We start from the raw sequence: 17,196 nt of genomic DNA, 5'->3' as shown, positions 1-17,196 counted from the left end.
TTATCTACAGCAGAAGTTAGTTACCCTTTCATGAGGTGATTGGTTTACGTCTAGGTGGAAAAATAGAGGACTTTGAACTTGGTGTTGTCACAGGAGCTGCTCTCATGGACAAGAGCCCATGGATTTTGTGGAGGAAGAATGTGTAGGAAACAAGGAGAAAAATCAGAAGACTTTGCACCTGTCAGGGAAGAACTAGTGAAGAGCAAAAACCAGTGTTTTAGTGGATGAAATACAATTCCAAGGGTTTGGAATTAGGGAAGAGATGGCCTCAGAGAGGAGCACGGAGACCGTGGGAGGTAGACCTGGCTTGATACTTGTTGGCCATTTTAAGAACAAGGTATATGTGAAGCCTTACCACAGGGATCAGAGGAGCAGGAGCAGTTGATGGTAACTCTGTATTTAACCATTTGAGAAACTGCCAAACTGTTCTCTAAAGTGGCTGTACCATTTTACATGTCTACCAGCAGTGTGTAAGAGTTCCAGTATCTCTGCATCCTTGTCAACACTTGTTATTGTCTTTTTAAAGTTATTAAAGCCATTCTATTGGGTGTGAATTCGTATCTCATTGTGATTTTTTTTGTTTTGTTTTGTTTTGTTTTTGAGATGGAGTCTCACTCCGTCACACAGGCTGGAGTGCAGTGGTGCAATCTCGGCTCACCGCAACCTCCACCTCCCGGGTTCAAGCAATTCTGCTTCAGCCTCCTCAGTAGCTGGGATTACAGGCGCCTGCCACCACACATGGCTAATTTTTTTATTTTAGTAGAGATGAGGTTTCACCATGTCGGCCAGGCTGGTCTCAAACTCCTGACCTCAGGTGATCCACCTGCCTCGGCCTCCCAAAGTGCTGGGATTACAGGCATGAGCCATCACACCCAGCCTCCTTGTGACTTTGATTGGCATTTCTGTGATAACTAATGATGTTGAGCATTTTTGCATGTACTTATTGGCCATTTGTACATATTCTTTTCTTTTTTTTTTTCTTGAGACAGAGTCTTGCTCTGTCGCCCAGGCTGGAGTTTAGTGCCACGATCTCGGGTCACTGTAACCTCCGCCTCCTGGGTTCAAGCGATTCTCCTGCCTCAGCCTCCCAACTACCTCGGATTACAGGTGCCTGCCACCACACCCAGCTAGCTTTTGTATTCTTAGTAGATATGGAGTTTCACCATGTTGTCCAGGCTGGTCTCAAACTCCTAACCTCAGGTGATCCACGTGCCTTGGCTTCCCAGAGTGCTGGGATTACAGGCGTGAGCCACTGTGCCTGGCCTGTACATTTTCTTTTTGTTGTTGTTGTGGAGACAGAGTCTCGCTTTGTTGCCCAGGCTGGTCCTGAACTCCTGGCCTCAAGTGGTTCTCCCGCCTTGGCCTCCCAAAGGACTGGGATTGCAGGCATGAGCCACATCCCCAGCCTTCATTGGTATCTTTTCTTTGGAGAATGTCTATTAAATTTTTTGCCCATTTACAAAAATCTTTTTGCCCATTATTAAATTGGGTTGTCTTCTTATTATTGAGTTACAAGAATCCTTTTTATATTCTAGATACAGGTCCCTTATCAGATACATGATTTGCAAATATTTTATCCTATTCATTCAGTTGTCTTTTTCATTTTTCTTTTCTTTTTTTTTTTTTTTTTTTTGAGATGGAGTTTTGTTCTGTCGCCCTGGCTGGAGTGCAACGGCGCGATCTTGGCTCACTGCAACCTCTGCCTCCTGGGTTCAAGCGATTCTCCTGCCTCAGCCTCCTGAGTAACTGGGATTACAGGCGCCGCCACCACACAAGGCTAATTTTTGTATTTTTAGTAGAGACAGGGTTTTGCCATGATGGCCAGACTGGTCTCGAACTCCTGGCCTCAAGCAATCCCCCCGCCTCGGCCTCCCAAAGTGGTGGGATTACAGGCGTGAGCCACTGCACCTGGCCTGCCTTCTTCATTTTTCTTATGGTATCTTTTGAAGTTCAAGTTTTTAACTTTAATAAAGTCCAGTTTATCTTTTTTGTTGTTGTTGTGTGTGCTTTTGGTGTTATATCTAAGAAGACATTGCCTAACCCAAGGTCATGAAGATTTACTCCTTTGTTTTCTTGTTAAAGTTTTATAGTTTTAGCTCTTTTTTTTTTTTTTTTTTTAATGAATTGGGGTCTCTCTGTATTGCCCAGGATGTTCTCAAACTTCTGGCCTCAAGCAATCCTCCCAACTAGAATTTTAGCTCTTTCTTTCTTCTTTTTTTTTTTTTTTAATTTTATTGTGGTCAGAACATTTAACATAAGATGTACTCTCATGACAAAATTTTAAGTGTACGATTATGTTATTCATGACCATGGGAACAGTGTCATAGTGCAGCTCTCTAGAGTGTATTCGTCTCGCTTGAATGAAACTTTATGCCTACCAATTAACTCCCCGTTTCCCCCACCCCCAGCCCCTGGCAACCACCATTCCACTCTTTGTTTCTATGAATTCGACTGTTTTGAAACCTCATATAAGGAGAATCATGCAATATGTTTTTCTGTGACTAGCTGATCTCACTTAGCGTAAGGTGCTCAAGGTTCATCCATGTGGCACATAGTAGAATTTCCTTCTTTTATTAAGGCTGAATAGTATTCTGTTGTATATGTGTACCACATTTTCTTTATCGTCTGTTGATGGATTTGTTTTCACACCTTAGCTCTTGTGAATAGTGCTGGAGTATGTGTAGTTTTAGCTCTTACATTTAAGTCTAATCCATTTTGAGTTCACTTTTGGGTATGGTGTGAGGGACAGATTTATTCTTTAGACTGCTCAATTTCTCTCCTACATTCCACCCCAGTTCTGTTCTGTCCATACATTTTCTTTCTTTCTTGTTTTTTTTGGTTTTTTTTGTTTTTTTGAGGCAGGGTCTCACGCTTTTGCCCAGGCTGAAGTGCAGTGGCACAATCACTGCTCACTGAAGCCTCTATCTCCCCAGGCTCAGGTGATTCTCCTGCCTTAGCCACCTGAGTAGCTGGGACTACAGGCACATGCCACCACACCTAATATTTGTATTTTTTGAAGAGTCGGGGTTTTGCCATGTTGCCCAAGCTGGTCTCAAACTCCTGGGCTCAAACGATTTGCCCACCTCGGTCTTCCAAAGTGCTAGGATTACAGGCGTGAGCCACTGACCTCCTTTACCTGTCTTTTTCTCTTGCCCTACTGCTTTAAAAATCTTCAGAGGGGCCTGGCATGGTGGCTCCTGCCTGTAATCCCAGCACTTAGGGAGGCCAAGGCGGGCGGATCACCTGAGGTCAGGAGTTCAAGACCAGCCTGGCCAACATGGTGAAACCCCATCTCTACTAAAAATACAAAAATTAGTCGGGTATGGTGGCGCATGCCTGTAATCCCAGCTACTCGGGAGGCTGAGGCAGGAGAATCACTTGAACCCGGGAGATGGAGGTTGCAGTGAGCCAAGATCGCGCCATTGCACTTCAGCCTGGGTGACAAGAGTAAAACTCCGTCTCAAAAAAAAAAAAAAGAAAAAATCTACAGAGAAGGCTGGGAGCAGTGGCTTGCGCCTGTGATCCCAGCACTTTGGGAGGCCGAGGCAGGCGGATCACTTGAGGTCAGGAGTTTGACACCAGCCTGGCCAACGTGGCGAAACCCTGTCTCTACTAAAAATACAAAAATTTGCCGGGCGTGGTGGCATGTGCCTGTAATCCCAGCTACCGAAGAGGCTGAGACAGGAGAATGGCTTGAATCCCGGAGATGGAGATTGCAGTGAGCAGAGATCGCGCCATTGCACTCCAGCCTGGGCGACAGAGTGAGACTCCATTTCAAAAAAAAAAAAATCTTTAGAGAACATTCCTACTCAGGCCTTTGAATGAAGTTTCTTTTAGCAGGCCTTCCCACCTCACAGGGAACAGTGGGACTCAAACAGCAGGAGCAGGAGAAGGAGAAAGCAAGATATGGAAAGGAGGAGTAAACACCGGTAGATTTATTGGCTCCTGTGGCCCTCTCTTCCTCTCTGGAGTCGCAGTTCTTGCTTTGGACCTCCTCGGTCCTGTGAGTGTATTTCTAGCATGTCATGTTTTCTGATGGTGGCAGGTAACAAGTGATTGCTGGTGGTGGCCAGCCCACTGCTGAACCGACAACAGAGGACTGGAACACGTCAGGAAACCTGCATGCCTAGTCCAGGCCTCCTGGGTAACAATTCCTATGAAGGTCGCACAGGGAAGTGGAGGCTTCTGGACACAGAAGTTCACCAGACTAGAACTAGCTGCTGAATTTTCATCTCCATGTTGCATATTGCAGAATTTTCTTCTTTTTTCAAAGGCTGAATAGTATTCTGTTGTATATGTACAACAGAATCATACCTAGCACTTTGAGAGACTGAGGTGGGTGGATTGCTTGAGCCCAGGGCTTTGAAACCAGCCTGGGCAACATGGCGAAACTTCGTGTCTACTAGAAATACAAAAAATTAGCTGGGCATGATGACACACCTGTAGTCCCATCTACTAGGGAGGCTGAGATGGGAGAATCACCTGAGCTCAGGAAGTTGAGGCTGCAGTGAGCTGAGATCATACCACTGCACTCTAGCCTGGCCTATGGAAGTGAGACCCTGTCTCAATCAATCAATCAATCAATCAAGGAATTTTCATCTCCAGTAGATCAGCATAGAGTGAACTCATTGCTCTTTTCTTTTTTTTGAGACGGAGTCTCGTTCTGTCACCCAGGCTGGAGCACCGTGGCATGAACTCGGTTCAGTGCAAGCTCCGCCTCCTGGGTTCATGCCATTCTCCTGCCTCAGCCTCCCGAGTAGCTGGGACTACAGGTGCCCGCCATCATGCTCTGCTAATTTTTTTTTGTATTTTTTTTTAGTAGAGACGGGGTTTCACTGTGTTAGCCAGGATGGTCTCGATCTCCTGACCTCATGATCTGCCCGCCTCAGCCTCCCAAAGTGCTGGGATTACAGGCGTGAGCCACCGCGCTGGCCAACTCATTGCTCTTAAATTGTTTCTCACTGAGCTTGGTTAGACCCCTCATTATTTATGCTGATGGCTCATGGAATTAATCATGTGGATATTCCAAAAACCATTTAAGTGACCTGAGATACAACAGACTTACCTTCCTATTAAGTTGTATTTAGCGTGGTATTTGAATGAGTTAGCATTCCACAAGTGCACTCCTCCTGGAGGGGAAAGAGTCTGGCCCAGTGTGCTAGAGATAGAAAAGGAAAGGCACATCTTCCTAAAACATTGCTTTAGGAGCGTCTGTGCTTCAAAACCTTTAGTACTATACTCCCTTTTATCTACCAGATAAAGTTTATTCTTCTCTCCCTGGCATTTAAGACTCTACAGTCTGGTCATAGCTTCAGTAGCTCACCTTAATTAACCTAGCCCATCCTCCAGACCATGAGCCTTATGGCACAGGCACACCAGTCTTGCCATTTTCTTTTCTTCATTTATCCCGTTGTTAGCCATCCTTCAGTTCTCAACTCCCTCCTTTTTTCTATCCACACATTCCTCCAAACAACTACTATGTGCCAGTCATTGTGCCGGGGACACACAAATGGGTAAGATAGAGTCTCTTCCTTCAAGGGACTCACAGACTAGTTGAGAAACCAGACATGTAGACAAGTAATTACTTAAGTACATGTAATATTTAGGACATAAAGATACACAGAGACGGAAGTAGTTCATTCAACCTGGGTGAGACAAAAAACCTCTCCCAGAGGATGTGTCATTTAGCCAGCTCTTGGATGAACCTCTTAGCTTTGTCCCTTCTTCTGTTCCTACTGCTTGTTTTATTGTCTGTCACCTGAACTATTGTATTGGCCCCATAATGGTCTTGCTGCTTTTTTTCTTTCCCTTTTCCACTCCTTACTTTATCCCAGAATTACCTTTCTGTACCACTCGTCTGATTGTGTGGCTTCCCAGACTTAAACCAGAGAGTGTCGCATTGTCTTTATAGTCAAGTCCAAATTTATCATATTGTGGACAAACTTAAGTTCAAACCCAGACTCTGCCCCTTATTAGTATGCTTTGTAGCAGTAATTTTGTTTCACTAAGCTTCATTTTCATATCCTGTAAAGTGAGCATCACACTTTCCTTGAGGTGGTATTAGGATAGAGACAAGGAAGGGAAAATTCTACCTTAGGTAAGGTAGCCAGCCATAGGGAGGATTACACAGCACAGGATAAAGAGCCCAGGTTTTGGCACCAGACAGGCCTGGGATCAAATCCTGACTGCACATACTGTCTGTGTGACTTTCAGAAAGGTACCCTTTTCTCTGAACCTCTTTTCCAAAGTCAAATTAGTAATACTTTATGTGACTGTTAAGTATTACAAGTAATACCTTAAAATAGAATATATATTATGTATGTGTGATATATAATGGTATAAAGCACTGGCCACTTAACAGGCATTCAATAAATAGAAGCACCTATTCTATTTATTATACAATAATAAATATTTATTAATACTATATTTATACAATATTTATTAATGTGCTAGACTGATGACCTATCTTTCTGTATTACCTCCCTCCACTCATTATTTCCGTCCTATGATGCTGCCTTCTGTCCCCGGACCCATCCCTACAGACGCACTCACCATTTCTAAAATGGGCAGTGTACTTTCACAACTCAGGCTTGATTCTGACTTCCTATGGCCTGAGATTTCCTTCCTTTCATTTTTGGGAGAACTTCCATCCTAGGCCTTACTCAAGTGTGTTTCTCTGTAGCTTCCTCTAGCAACCATCTCCCTCTCACTCCCATGCAGAATCAATACTTAACTTTTTTTTTTTTTTGAGACAGAGTCTTGTTCTGTCACCTAGGCTGGAGTGCAGGGGCACAATCTCAGCTCACCTCAGCCTCCGCCTCCTGGGTTCAAGCAATCCTGCCTCAGCTTCCCGAGTAGCTGGGACTACAGGCACACGCCACCACGACTGGCTAATTTTTGTATTTTTAGTAGAGATAGGGTTTTGCCATATTGGCCAGTCTGGGCTTGAACTCCTGGCCTCAAGTGATCCGCCTGCTGTGGCCTCCCAAAGTGCTGGAATTATAGGCATGAGCCACCACGCCCAGCTCTGGAGATGTCTTTTTGTTTTTGTATCCCCAGCTCCTAGTGTATGGTAAGGCCCTTGATGCACTGAGTAGAAGTAAATTGAATAGAAATTTGGCAGTCTGGCTGGGCGCGGTGGCTCACGCCTGTAATCCCAGCACTTTGGGAGGCTGTGGGGGGGGGGGGTGGATCACCTAAGGTCGGGAGTTCGAGACCAGCCTGGCCAACATGGAGAAACCCCATCTCTACTAAAAATACAAAATTAGCCGGGCATGGCGGCGCATGCCTATAATCCTGGCTACTTAGGAGGTTGAGGCAGGAGAATTGCTTGAACCCAGAAGGCGGAGGTCGCGGTGAGCATGCCATTGCACTCCAGCCTGGGAAACAAGAGCAAAGCTCTATCTCAAAAAAAAAAAAAAAAAAAAATGGCAGTCTGAGCCAGATTAGGAAAGGCCTTGAATGCCAGGCTAAGCAGTTAAAACTTTACCCTGAGGTTGATGAGGAGCCATGGAAGATTTCTAACCGGGAGTGTAACATAATCTTGTAGATTCTTCTAATGTCAAGTGCTCTTGGTGCAATACCAGGAGAGGCATTAGGTGCCTTGTTTTTGGCCTGATGTTTGAGGACTGGGAACCTGACCCTCTGGCCATGCTAGCCTCATCATTCTCTGAGCCTCTGCTGTTCTTGATGTCTGTATCCCTGGATTCTCACTTAATTGTATACTGCTTTGACTTTGAGTTGTGTCAGGGGTTTTTGCATCTCCCTAATGAGATTATAAGCCTCCTGTTTCTTTTGCGTGTACAACACTTTCTCCCCTTGTGTTCTCCTTCTCCCACACACTTACCTAACAGAATGAAGCGCGTAGTAGATATTTCAATAGGAACAGTTCAATTGAATGGAATAGAACTCTCTGGGATATAAAATTTCACACAACTAAAAGAAATAATAATAATATGGCTAATCCTTACAGTGAATCATCTACATGTGGCCTAGTAGAAATGAGGGGTAAGTCTCCCCTAGTTGAGATATGGATTGTTCACCAATGTTAGCTGAGTTAAAAATTTCCTAGGCTGGGCCAGGTGCGGTAGCTCACGTCCGTAATCCCAGCACTTTGGGAGGCTGAGGCAGGCAGATCACGAGGTCAGGAGTTCGAGACCAGCCTGACCAACATGGTGAAACCCCATCTCTACTAAAAATACAAAAATTAGCAGGGCATGGTGACATGCGCCTCTAATCCCAGCTACTCAGGAGACTGAGGCAGGAGAATCGCTTGAACCCAGGAGGCAGAGGTTGCAGTGAGTGGAGATTCTGCCACTGCACTCCAGCCTGGGCAACAGAGCGAGACTCCATCTCCTGACCTCGTGATCCATCCCCCTCAGCCTCCCAAAGTGTTGGGATTATAGGCATGAGCCACTGCGCCCAGCCGAGCCCTGAACTCTTTGTCTCTGTTTTCCCTTTAAGTCTCAGAGCCAGTCTTGATATGCCAGGAAAAAGGAAATGGGACAGCCACCACGAATTGTTTCTGTTGGCAGAATAACAAGGAAGTGGAATGGTTTCCTCTGTAGGCACAGATTTGACAATCACATTCTCTTGTGAGCACCCCCTGGAATGGGAACTGGCATGACTCTTTTGGGGTTTTTTTTGGCTATTGGGAGGATTTAGCCAATGAAGGGTATCACAGAGCTGGATGCTGGGAATTTAAAAATCAACTTTATTGAGGAATAATTTATGTGTAATAAGTATGCGTATTTTAAGTATACAATTTGATGAATTTCAGCAAATGTATATACTCTTGTAACCATCACCCCAAACAACATATAAAACATTTCTGTCACCGTAGAATCACACTTCTCATGTCCCTTTATACTCAGCACCCCCCGCCCCCTGGCCAGGCAACTCATCTCATTTCTCTCATTATAGATGCCTGTTGTAGAATTTCATATAAATGGAATTATACAGGATACACTCTTGTGTCTATGCCAGTTTTTGCCAGCAGTTTACTGAGTGTCTGCTCCACTGCCAACTTATAAACTACCCCACCCCCAGCACCCCTCTCGAAGCACATGCATTCCTATGGCTTCCTTCACTTCTCCATGAGTAAACTGGGTTTTTTCCCAACTCTAGGAAGATGTGGTTCCCCAGCCCAGTTACTGCATTAACTTCAACTTCCTCCATTCTCTGACATTTCTAAATAAAAAAGGTTTGGAACATAAAAGGAGCAGCAAATTAAATGCCATTTCCCCCATTTATGCTCCTGGAGGAGTTCTAATGACGCTAGGTTAGCCCCTCACTGCCACCTGGGGCCTCATTGAGATAATAGGATTTGCAAGGAAAGTGTCTGGGAGACACAAGGCTGTGCCCCCTCCCCCCAGTCCATTAAGTCAGGACTAAGGTTTCCTCTGTAAATCCTGAATGCATTAGTGGCAGCTGGGTTGAGGGTCAAATGTCAAATACTCTGCTGTGATGGGAGAGGACATCTGTGGTTAATTAGACCACTAATTGGCTAAACTCAAGGTGGGGAAGGGCAGGATCTGCCCCCATCTCTGCACCAATGGAAAGCTAGCTCTCTGTCCAGGATCCAGCTCCCTGAAGGGATGAAAGACAGAAGGTTTGTTTGCAGTAGAGGCAAGGCATCCTGCCCCATCTACCCTAGTTTAGTGTATGGCAGGATTTGACATCAGGAACTGGCCCTGCTTTATTTTATTTTCTTTTTTGAGACAAGATCTCACTCTTGCACAGGCTAGAGCGCAGTGCAGTGGTGCAATCATAGCTCACTGTAACCTCAAACTCCTGGCCTGAAGCAGTCCTCCCACCTCAGCCTCCTGAGTAGCTAGGATGATAGGTGTACACGACTATGCCTGGCTAATGTGTTTAATTTTTTTTTTTTGAGACAGAGTCTCACTCTTGTTGCCCAGGCAGTGGTGTGATCTCGGCCCACTGTACCTTATGCCTCCTGGGTTCAAACGATTCTCCTGCCTCAGCCTCCCGAGTAGCTGGGATTACATGTGCCTTCCACCACGCCCAGCTAATTTTTTTGTATTTTTAGTAGAGACGGGGTTTCACCATGTTGGCCAGGCTGGTCTTGAACTCCTTACCTCAGGTGATCTGCCTGCCTCAGCTTCACGTTTAATTATTTTTTTAGAGATAGGGTCTTGCTGTGTTGCCCAGGCTGGTATAGAACTCCTGGCCTCAAGTGATCCTCCTGCCTTGGCCTTCCAAAGTACTGGGATTACAGGCATGAGCCACTGTGCCAGGCCTGGCCCTGCTTTTATCAGGAGGGTCCGAGTGGGGCAGTGGCCAGACATTTACTACTTCTGCTCACTTTAATCTATTACAGCCGGGCGCGGTGGCTCACGCCTGTAATCCCAGCACTTTGGGAGGCCGAGGTGGGTGGATCACGAGGTCAGGAGATCGAGACTATCCTGGCTAACATGGTGAAACCCTGTCTCTACTAAAAATACAAAAAATTAGCCAGGTGTGGTGGCGGGCGCCTGTAGTCCCAGCTACTCTGGGGGCTGAGGCAGGAGAATGGTGTGAACCCGGGAGGCGGAGCTTGCAGTAAGCTGAGATCGCACCACTGCACTCCAGCCTGGGCGGCACAGTGAGACTCTGTCTATAAATAAATAAATAAATAAATTTAATCTATTACCTTGGGGATACGAGTTACGTGTCCACACAAACCCATCCAGCTTTTTTTTTTCCTTGAGCTAATTTCTTGAGTGACCCACAATTTGTATGAAGATATTCAAAGGCCTTAATTAATACCCATGTAGGTTGGGAGACATTTATCTATTGATCATTTATTATTGCATATGACAAATATTTATTGAGTATCTGCCATATATGCTAGTAATGGTGCCAAGCACTGTGGTGCCCCCAAAGATTAGTAGGATTCTCTTTGGTTAGAAATATAATTAAAGCCGAGTGTGGTGGCTCACGCCTGTAATCCCAACACTTTGGGAGGCCAGGGCAGGCGGATCACCTGAGGTCAAGAGTTCAAGACCAGCCTGACCAACATGATGAAACCCTGTCTCTACTAAAAATACAAAAAAAAATTAGCTGGACATGGTGGCGCATGCCTGTAATCCCAGCTACTTGGGAGGCTGAGGGAGGAGAATTGCTTGAGCCCAGGAGGTAGAGATTGCAGTGAGCCAAGATCGTGCCATTGCACTCCAGCCTGGGCAACAACAGCAAAACTCCGTCTCAAAGAAAAAGAAAAAGAAATATAAATAATATAGTATTGCCTAGCTTAACGCTAGCAGGTGAGGTTTATAGGCATTAACTACAATATGAGACACTGTGAGATGGCCAGAAGACAGATACAAAGAAAACTTCAGGAATTCCAAGATGGGAAAGGGTATTTATGGTCTGGAGAATCTTGGAAGACTTCATGGAGGAGGTGCCTTTTGAGCTGGCCCTTATCAGGTGGAGAGTTTCAATAGGTAAAATAGGACAAGGTTGGGAACTTACTTGAAGAGAAGAACAGAAATAAAGACAGGGAGGGGCCGGGTGTGGTGGCTGACACCTGTAATCCCAATACTTTGGGAGGCCAAGGCCGGAGGATTGCTTGAGCTCAGGACAGTGAGACCTTGTCTCTACACAATACAAAAAAGTTAGCTGGGCATGGTGATGTGCACCTGTAGCTCCAGCTACTTGCGGGGCTGGGGTGGACAGATTGCTTGAGTCCAGGAGGTCAAGGCTGCAGTGAGCCATTGTCATGCCACTGCACTTCAGCCTGGGTGACAGAGTGAGACCCTGTCTCAAAAAACCAAAAAAAGACAGAGGGAAACTTGGACATGCTTTTAGCAAGATTGTGGCATCCACATTGTAGCTTAGTGTCTCTGAGGCAGGTGGCCTCCTGGCTGAGAGCCTTACGTTCTTCTTGTTTTCAGATCAATGAGCTGAGCAATGTCCCTGTTCCTGTCATGCTAATGCCAGATGACTTCAAAGCCTACAGCAAGATCAAGGTGGACAATCATCTCTTCAATAAGTAAGTTGTCTACTGAGTGGACTCAGGTTTTGTGGGCAGTCCTTTCCCTCAAGTCAGAGGCTTCTGAAGCCTCATGCATGGCGGGAGCCAAGGCAGCACCTGGCAGGGTGTGACAGCAGCACCTGGATCTCAGAGCTGACAAACTGGCCAGGAAAATGCATTCGTTATGTGCCTCTCATCCTAGTATTGTCGTCTCACTCCTTTATCAGCCTACCTCCGGTGGCCCTTGGGGCATGTGGCTGGGCCCATGGTGATTCATCTAGAGCCAGCTCAGGTGGCAGTGAGCTGCTCTGGAGCTAAGGTATCCAGTGTGAGGCTGTAGCAGTGGCCCCATCTTGATCTTAGTCTGAGGCAGGAGGTTTCCAGGCATGTTCTTGGTCTGGGATGCTGCCAGGCTCTTTTCTGTCTGGCTGGTGTATGAGTAACAGGCGGAGCATGGGGCTTGAGGGCACTACCCAGAGTAGCACTTCCCATTTTTGTCTGCTGTCACTTCTTGGATTAGCACCAGTGTCTGAAGGTTGTCTCAGATATTGTTGGAAACACTAGCGGCCACCTCACCTGGCACAGTTTTGGGCCTGCTTTAAGCCCTTTGGGGCCTGGATTTTCTGTCCCTCTGTGGAGCACCCCAGGACTATTTGCTGCTCACACTTTCTCCTTTCTGCATGTGAATCCTGGTTCTATTCTTCGTTGTCTCACAGTCCCCACCACCTCACTAGCTGGGTTCTGTCACCCCACCATTCCCAGACTGTTAGTCCAGAGGAGAAGATTGACTTGAGAACATCCCTTAGTGACCTCCCTCTGCCATAGTAAGTAATACCATCTTGTTCTAGAAGCCGTCTGTCTCCATAGATGCCACCTGTTAAGTGGCCACCTAAGGAGGGAGAGGCAGCCCTCAACTCAGAGGCCAGAAAGAAGGTTGTTCTGACCCAAAAGAAAGAAGGTTGTTCTGACTCAGAGGTCAGGGTTCTCGAAGTGGGCATTGCACCACTACCCACTTCAGGGTCCATGGCCTCTGATGAGGTGCTACCTCCTTGATATCTTGGCCTAAATCAGAGAACCCAATCTCTTATTTTCTTCTATCTTTATTCCTTTTGTCCTTCCAACAACTGTGTATGTGTTTTTGTTGTTGTTGTTGTTTTTGTTTTGAGACAGAGTTTCACTCTTGTTGCCCAGGCTGTAGTGCAGTGGCGCGATCTTGGCTCACTGCAACCTCTGCCTCCCGGGTTCAAGTGATTCTCCTGCCTCAGGCTCTCGAGTAGCTGGAATTACAGGCACCCACCACCATGCCTGGCTAATTTTTTTATATTTTTAGTAGAGATGGGGTTTCACCATGTTGGCCAGGCTGGTCTCGAACTCCTGACCTCAGTCAGGGTGATCCACCTGCCTCGGCCTCCCAAAGTACTGGGATTACAGGCGTGAGCCACCGTGCCCAGCCCTGTATGTGCTATTTATTAGATTCTAGTACTGTTTACTAGAAGACGGGCTAGATAAGGCAGATAGTCCACTTCCTTTCCAAGAAGACATTCCTTTTGATTTCCTTAATGCCTGTCATCCTGGAGTAGTCATTGGGACATATTTCTGAAAGGGGGTCCCTAAACAGGATAGCTGTTGTAAAGATAGAGGATTGGTAGGAGTCATCATTTCAAGGTGATTCTCTTTCCTCCTGGGAGTCTGTATTGATGAGGGAGTGGGAGGGTGGAGATTGGTGCCAGCAGCCAGCAGACAGGGCTCTGTGGTCCCACTCAGTTGACTGAGAACCTCTTTAACTCAGGCACTCTTTTCCTACGTCCCAGTGGAAGCCCAGGGCAGGGCATCCTGTAAGTGACCATCTTCAGGATGCTTCCACAGGAATATGGCCAGAGGAGAGGGGCCCTCTGATGAGAGAGGTTTTTCCCTGTAGCATTCAGGCTGATTTCACCTCACAGCAGATGTTCACATGCAGCTTCCCACTGTATTAAGCACAGTGCTTGTAGTGCTTGTGAGGTGGAGCCTGCACTGAGGCTCATGGCCCAGCGGGTGAGAGTTTTTTTCTTTAATGTATGTTTTATTGAAGGGCAGCACACACATAGAAAAGTGCACAAATCCCAGATATACTGCTGGATTAGTTTTACAAAGTGAACACAAGATGTAAAGTGTTTAAACTTTTACATGCTCAGAATCACCTGGAGTGTTTGTTTTTCGACTCAACTCCAGAATTCCTAAGAGCCTAGAAACCTACATGTTAAGTGTGGCAGATGTTCAGATCCAGGCAATCTGTGGACCACACTTTGAAGAGTTCTGAAGTCAGAATATAGATGAGGCTGGGCGTGGTGGCTCATGCCTGTAATCCCAGCACTTTGGGAGGCTGAGGTGGGAGGATCGCTTGAAGCCAGGAGTTCAAGACCAGTCTGGGCAACATAGCAAGACTCTGTCTTTATTACAAAAAATAATAATAATAATAACAGAATTAAGATGAGCAAGGGGCAGTTCACAAAGACATGTCTCTGCTTTTCCCTAGGGAGAACCTGCCCAGCCGCTTTAAGTTTAAGGAGTATTGCCCCATGGTGTTCCGAAACCTTCGGGAGAGGTTTGGGATTGATGATCAGGATTACCAGGTACGGAGGCTCCTGGCAACATCAGAGGATTAGGGAATGGAATGGGGTCAGGAAGCCACAGGACAGGTAGAGAATCAAAATGTGTTGGCTGTTTTTGTGCTGTGTCTCCCTGTCATGCCTTGCACCAGCCCAGGCGGTCTCTCCCCCAGCACTGGGGGCCCCTTGGAGGGCGAGGGCCTTAGAAATGCTTCTGAGGATGCTGCACACACTCAGGTTCCTCTCCCTCAGAGGGAGAGCAGCAGGAGGGAGAGGGGTCTGTGGAAGCACCTTTATTTTAGTCTGACATTCCCAGTCTAGGCTGAAGAACCCTTCTCATTCGTAGTTTGACTTCAAAGAGAGAGAATTGGGTGGGGCATGGTGGCTCATGCCTGTAATCCCAGCACTTTGGGAGGCCAAGGCAGGTAGGTCACCTGAGGTCAGGAGTTCGAGACCAGCCTGGCCAACATGGTGAAACCGTGTCTTTACTAAAAAATACAAAATTAGACGGGCATGGTGATGTGCGCCTATAGTCCCAGCTACTCGGGAGGCTGAGCCAGGAGAATCGCTTGAACCTGGGAGGCGGAGGTTGCAGCGAGCTGAGATGATGCCATTGCACTCCAGCCTAGGCGACAAAAGTGAAACTCAGTCTCAAAAAAAAAAAAGAGAGAGAGAATTGTTGTCAGCGAGAGATGAGGCCTCTTAAAGCAGATGAACCAGATTAGAAAAGGAAGACTTCAAGGGTAGTGTAACCTCTTGCCAGGTATGAGTGTCACCTCCTAAACTTGTGCCCTATCCTGGTGGTGGGAGGGGGGAGTTGGTCTGCCAGGGCACGTGCCCCCTTCAGGGGGTGACAGTGTTGTAGAGGCCATTGGCCTTTTGGGAGGAATCAATCCCAGTGTCAGGGACATTAGAATCTGACTCGTAGTCCATGGTTTCTGTCTCTTCTTCTCTTAGCATGTCTCCTTGGATCTTCCTTGGCAGACAGCCTTGTGAAGGTGGGCGAATTTTCCACTTCACCTTTATAGCTATAAGAAATAAAGCTGACTTTTTTTTTTTTTTTGAGATGGAGTTTCACTCCTGTCGTCCAGGCTGGAATGCAATGGTGTGATCTCGGCTCACTGCAACCTCTGCCTCCCAGGTTCAAGCGATTCTCCTGCCTCAGCCTCCCGAGTAGCTGGGATTACAGGTGCCCACCACCACACCCGGCTAATTTTTTGCATATTTTTTTTTTTTTAGTAGAGACAGGGTTTCACTATGTTGGCCACGCTGGTCTCAAACTCCTGACCTTGTGATCTGCCTGCCTCAGCCTCCCAAAGTGCTGGGATTACAGGTGTGAGCCACCGCACCTGACCTGAAATATAGCTGACTTTCATTCATCTATGGAGAAAACTTTTCCCCATAGCACAGTGAAACCTAATGTATACCACAGTGAAACCTAGTGTATAGCACAGTGAAACCTAGAATGGATGCCCAAATCTTTTCTAATACTCTAGTTCCTCCCACCCCACCCCTTTGACAGAGTAGTTCACAGCAGCAGAATGGGCCTTGGGTTAGAGTCTCCTCCCCTCTCTCCTCCTCTCTGGAGGGCTTGCATGCAAAGAAAAGTATCTTGAGGGGGGAGGGGGGAGGGATAGCATTAGGAGATATACCTAATGCTAAATGGCGAGTTAATGGGTGCAGCACACCAGCATGGCACATGTATACATATGTAACTAACCTGCACATTGTGCACATGTACCCTAAAACTTAAAGTATAATAATAATTAAAAAAAAAAAAAAAAAAAAAGAAAAGTATCTTGAAGAAGAGGGTGAGGGGTTTGTGAGAGGAAGAGGAGATGCCTCGGGCTTGAATGCCCAGGAATGCCCACATCTAAGAGGTACTGGGAGGTTCCTCCAGCCCACTGTTATGATTGAACCCTGAACTCAATCATGACTTGACTGGGGCTGGAGGTTTTCTGGAAACTTCTTGCCATTGTTGCAACCCCAAGTTGCTCAGATGGATTCCCTCCATTGTTCTTTGGTGAGGGGTTCCTTTCCCTCCCCTGGGCTGTCTACACCACATCCTCTCAGTGTCTGCATTTTGCCCGTAGTAGCCTTGTGGGCGCATGCCCATGCTCAAGACTGAAATGAGGGCAGGGAGGATGGTGCTCAGGGAGGGGACCCTATATTCTTGGACTACCAGCCACTTAGAGTCAGGAGATGCTGCCTCTACCTCCCAACTAGGCTTGCAGCCTGTAAGTCTTTTTTTTTTTTTTTTTTTTTGAGACAGAGTTTCACTCCGTCACCCAGGCTGGAGTGCAGTGGCATGATCTTGGCTCACTACAAGCCCCACTTCCTGGGTTCACGCCATTCTCCTACCTCAGCCTCCCAAGTAGCTGGGACTACAGGTACCCGCCACCATGCCCAGCTAATTTTTTGTATTTTTTTTAGTAGAGATGGGCTTTCACTGTGTTAGCGAGGATGGTCTCCATCTCCTGACCTCGTGATCCGCCCGCCTCAGCCTCCCAAAGTGCTGGGATTACAGGCGTGAGCCACCGCGCCCGGCCACAGCCTGTAAGTCTTATGGTAGAAAGGCCAGGCTGGGAGGAAGAGGCACTCAGTCACAGAGTCTACTCAACCTTTCTGTAAAGG

At 46.7% G+C, this 17,196-nt stretch overlaps 1 protein-coding gene across 3 annotated transcripts in view; it reads left to right on the top strand.

The window, feature by feature from the left end:
* Positions 1–17,196, top strand: part of PIP4K2B (phosphatidylinositol-5-phosphate 4-kinase type 2 beta) — a 36,538-nt gene that overhangs the window by 2,865 nt on the left and 16,477 nt on the right. Inside the window, exons 2-4 of one of the 3 annotated variants that reach the window (XM_054546624.2) lie at positions 8,464–8,594; positions 11,895–11,992; positions 14,490–14,586. In XM_054546624.2, coding sequence (XP_054402599.1) covers positions 11,928–11,992; positions 14,490–14,586 — 162 coding nt within the window. In that variant the 5' untranslated portion in view covers positions 8,464–8,594; positions 11,895–11,927. Of the gene's footprint in view, positions 1–3,837; positions 4,004–8,463; positions 8,595–11,894; positions 11,993–14,489; positions 14,587–17,196 lie in introns of those variants that run through there. The other 2 variants (XM_009251880.4, XM_002827665.6) reach the window with 2 other exon arrangements.

Source organism: Pongo abelii, chromosome 19, assembly GCF_028885655.2.
Source record: "Pongo abelii isolate AG06213 chromosome 19, NHGRI_mPonAbe1-v2.0_pri, whole genome shotgun sequence".
In the NCBI taxonomy this organism is placed as follows: Eukaryota; Metazoa; Chordata; class Mammalia; order Primates; family Hominidae; genus Pongo; species Pongo abelii.
The sequence above is the reverse complement of the archived record's forward strand: the minus strand, read 5'-3'. Positions and strand labels throughout refer to the sequence as shown.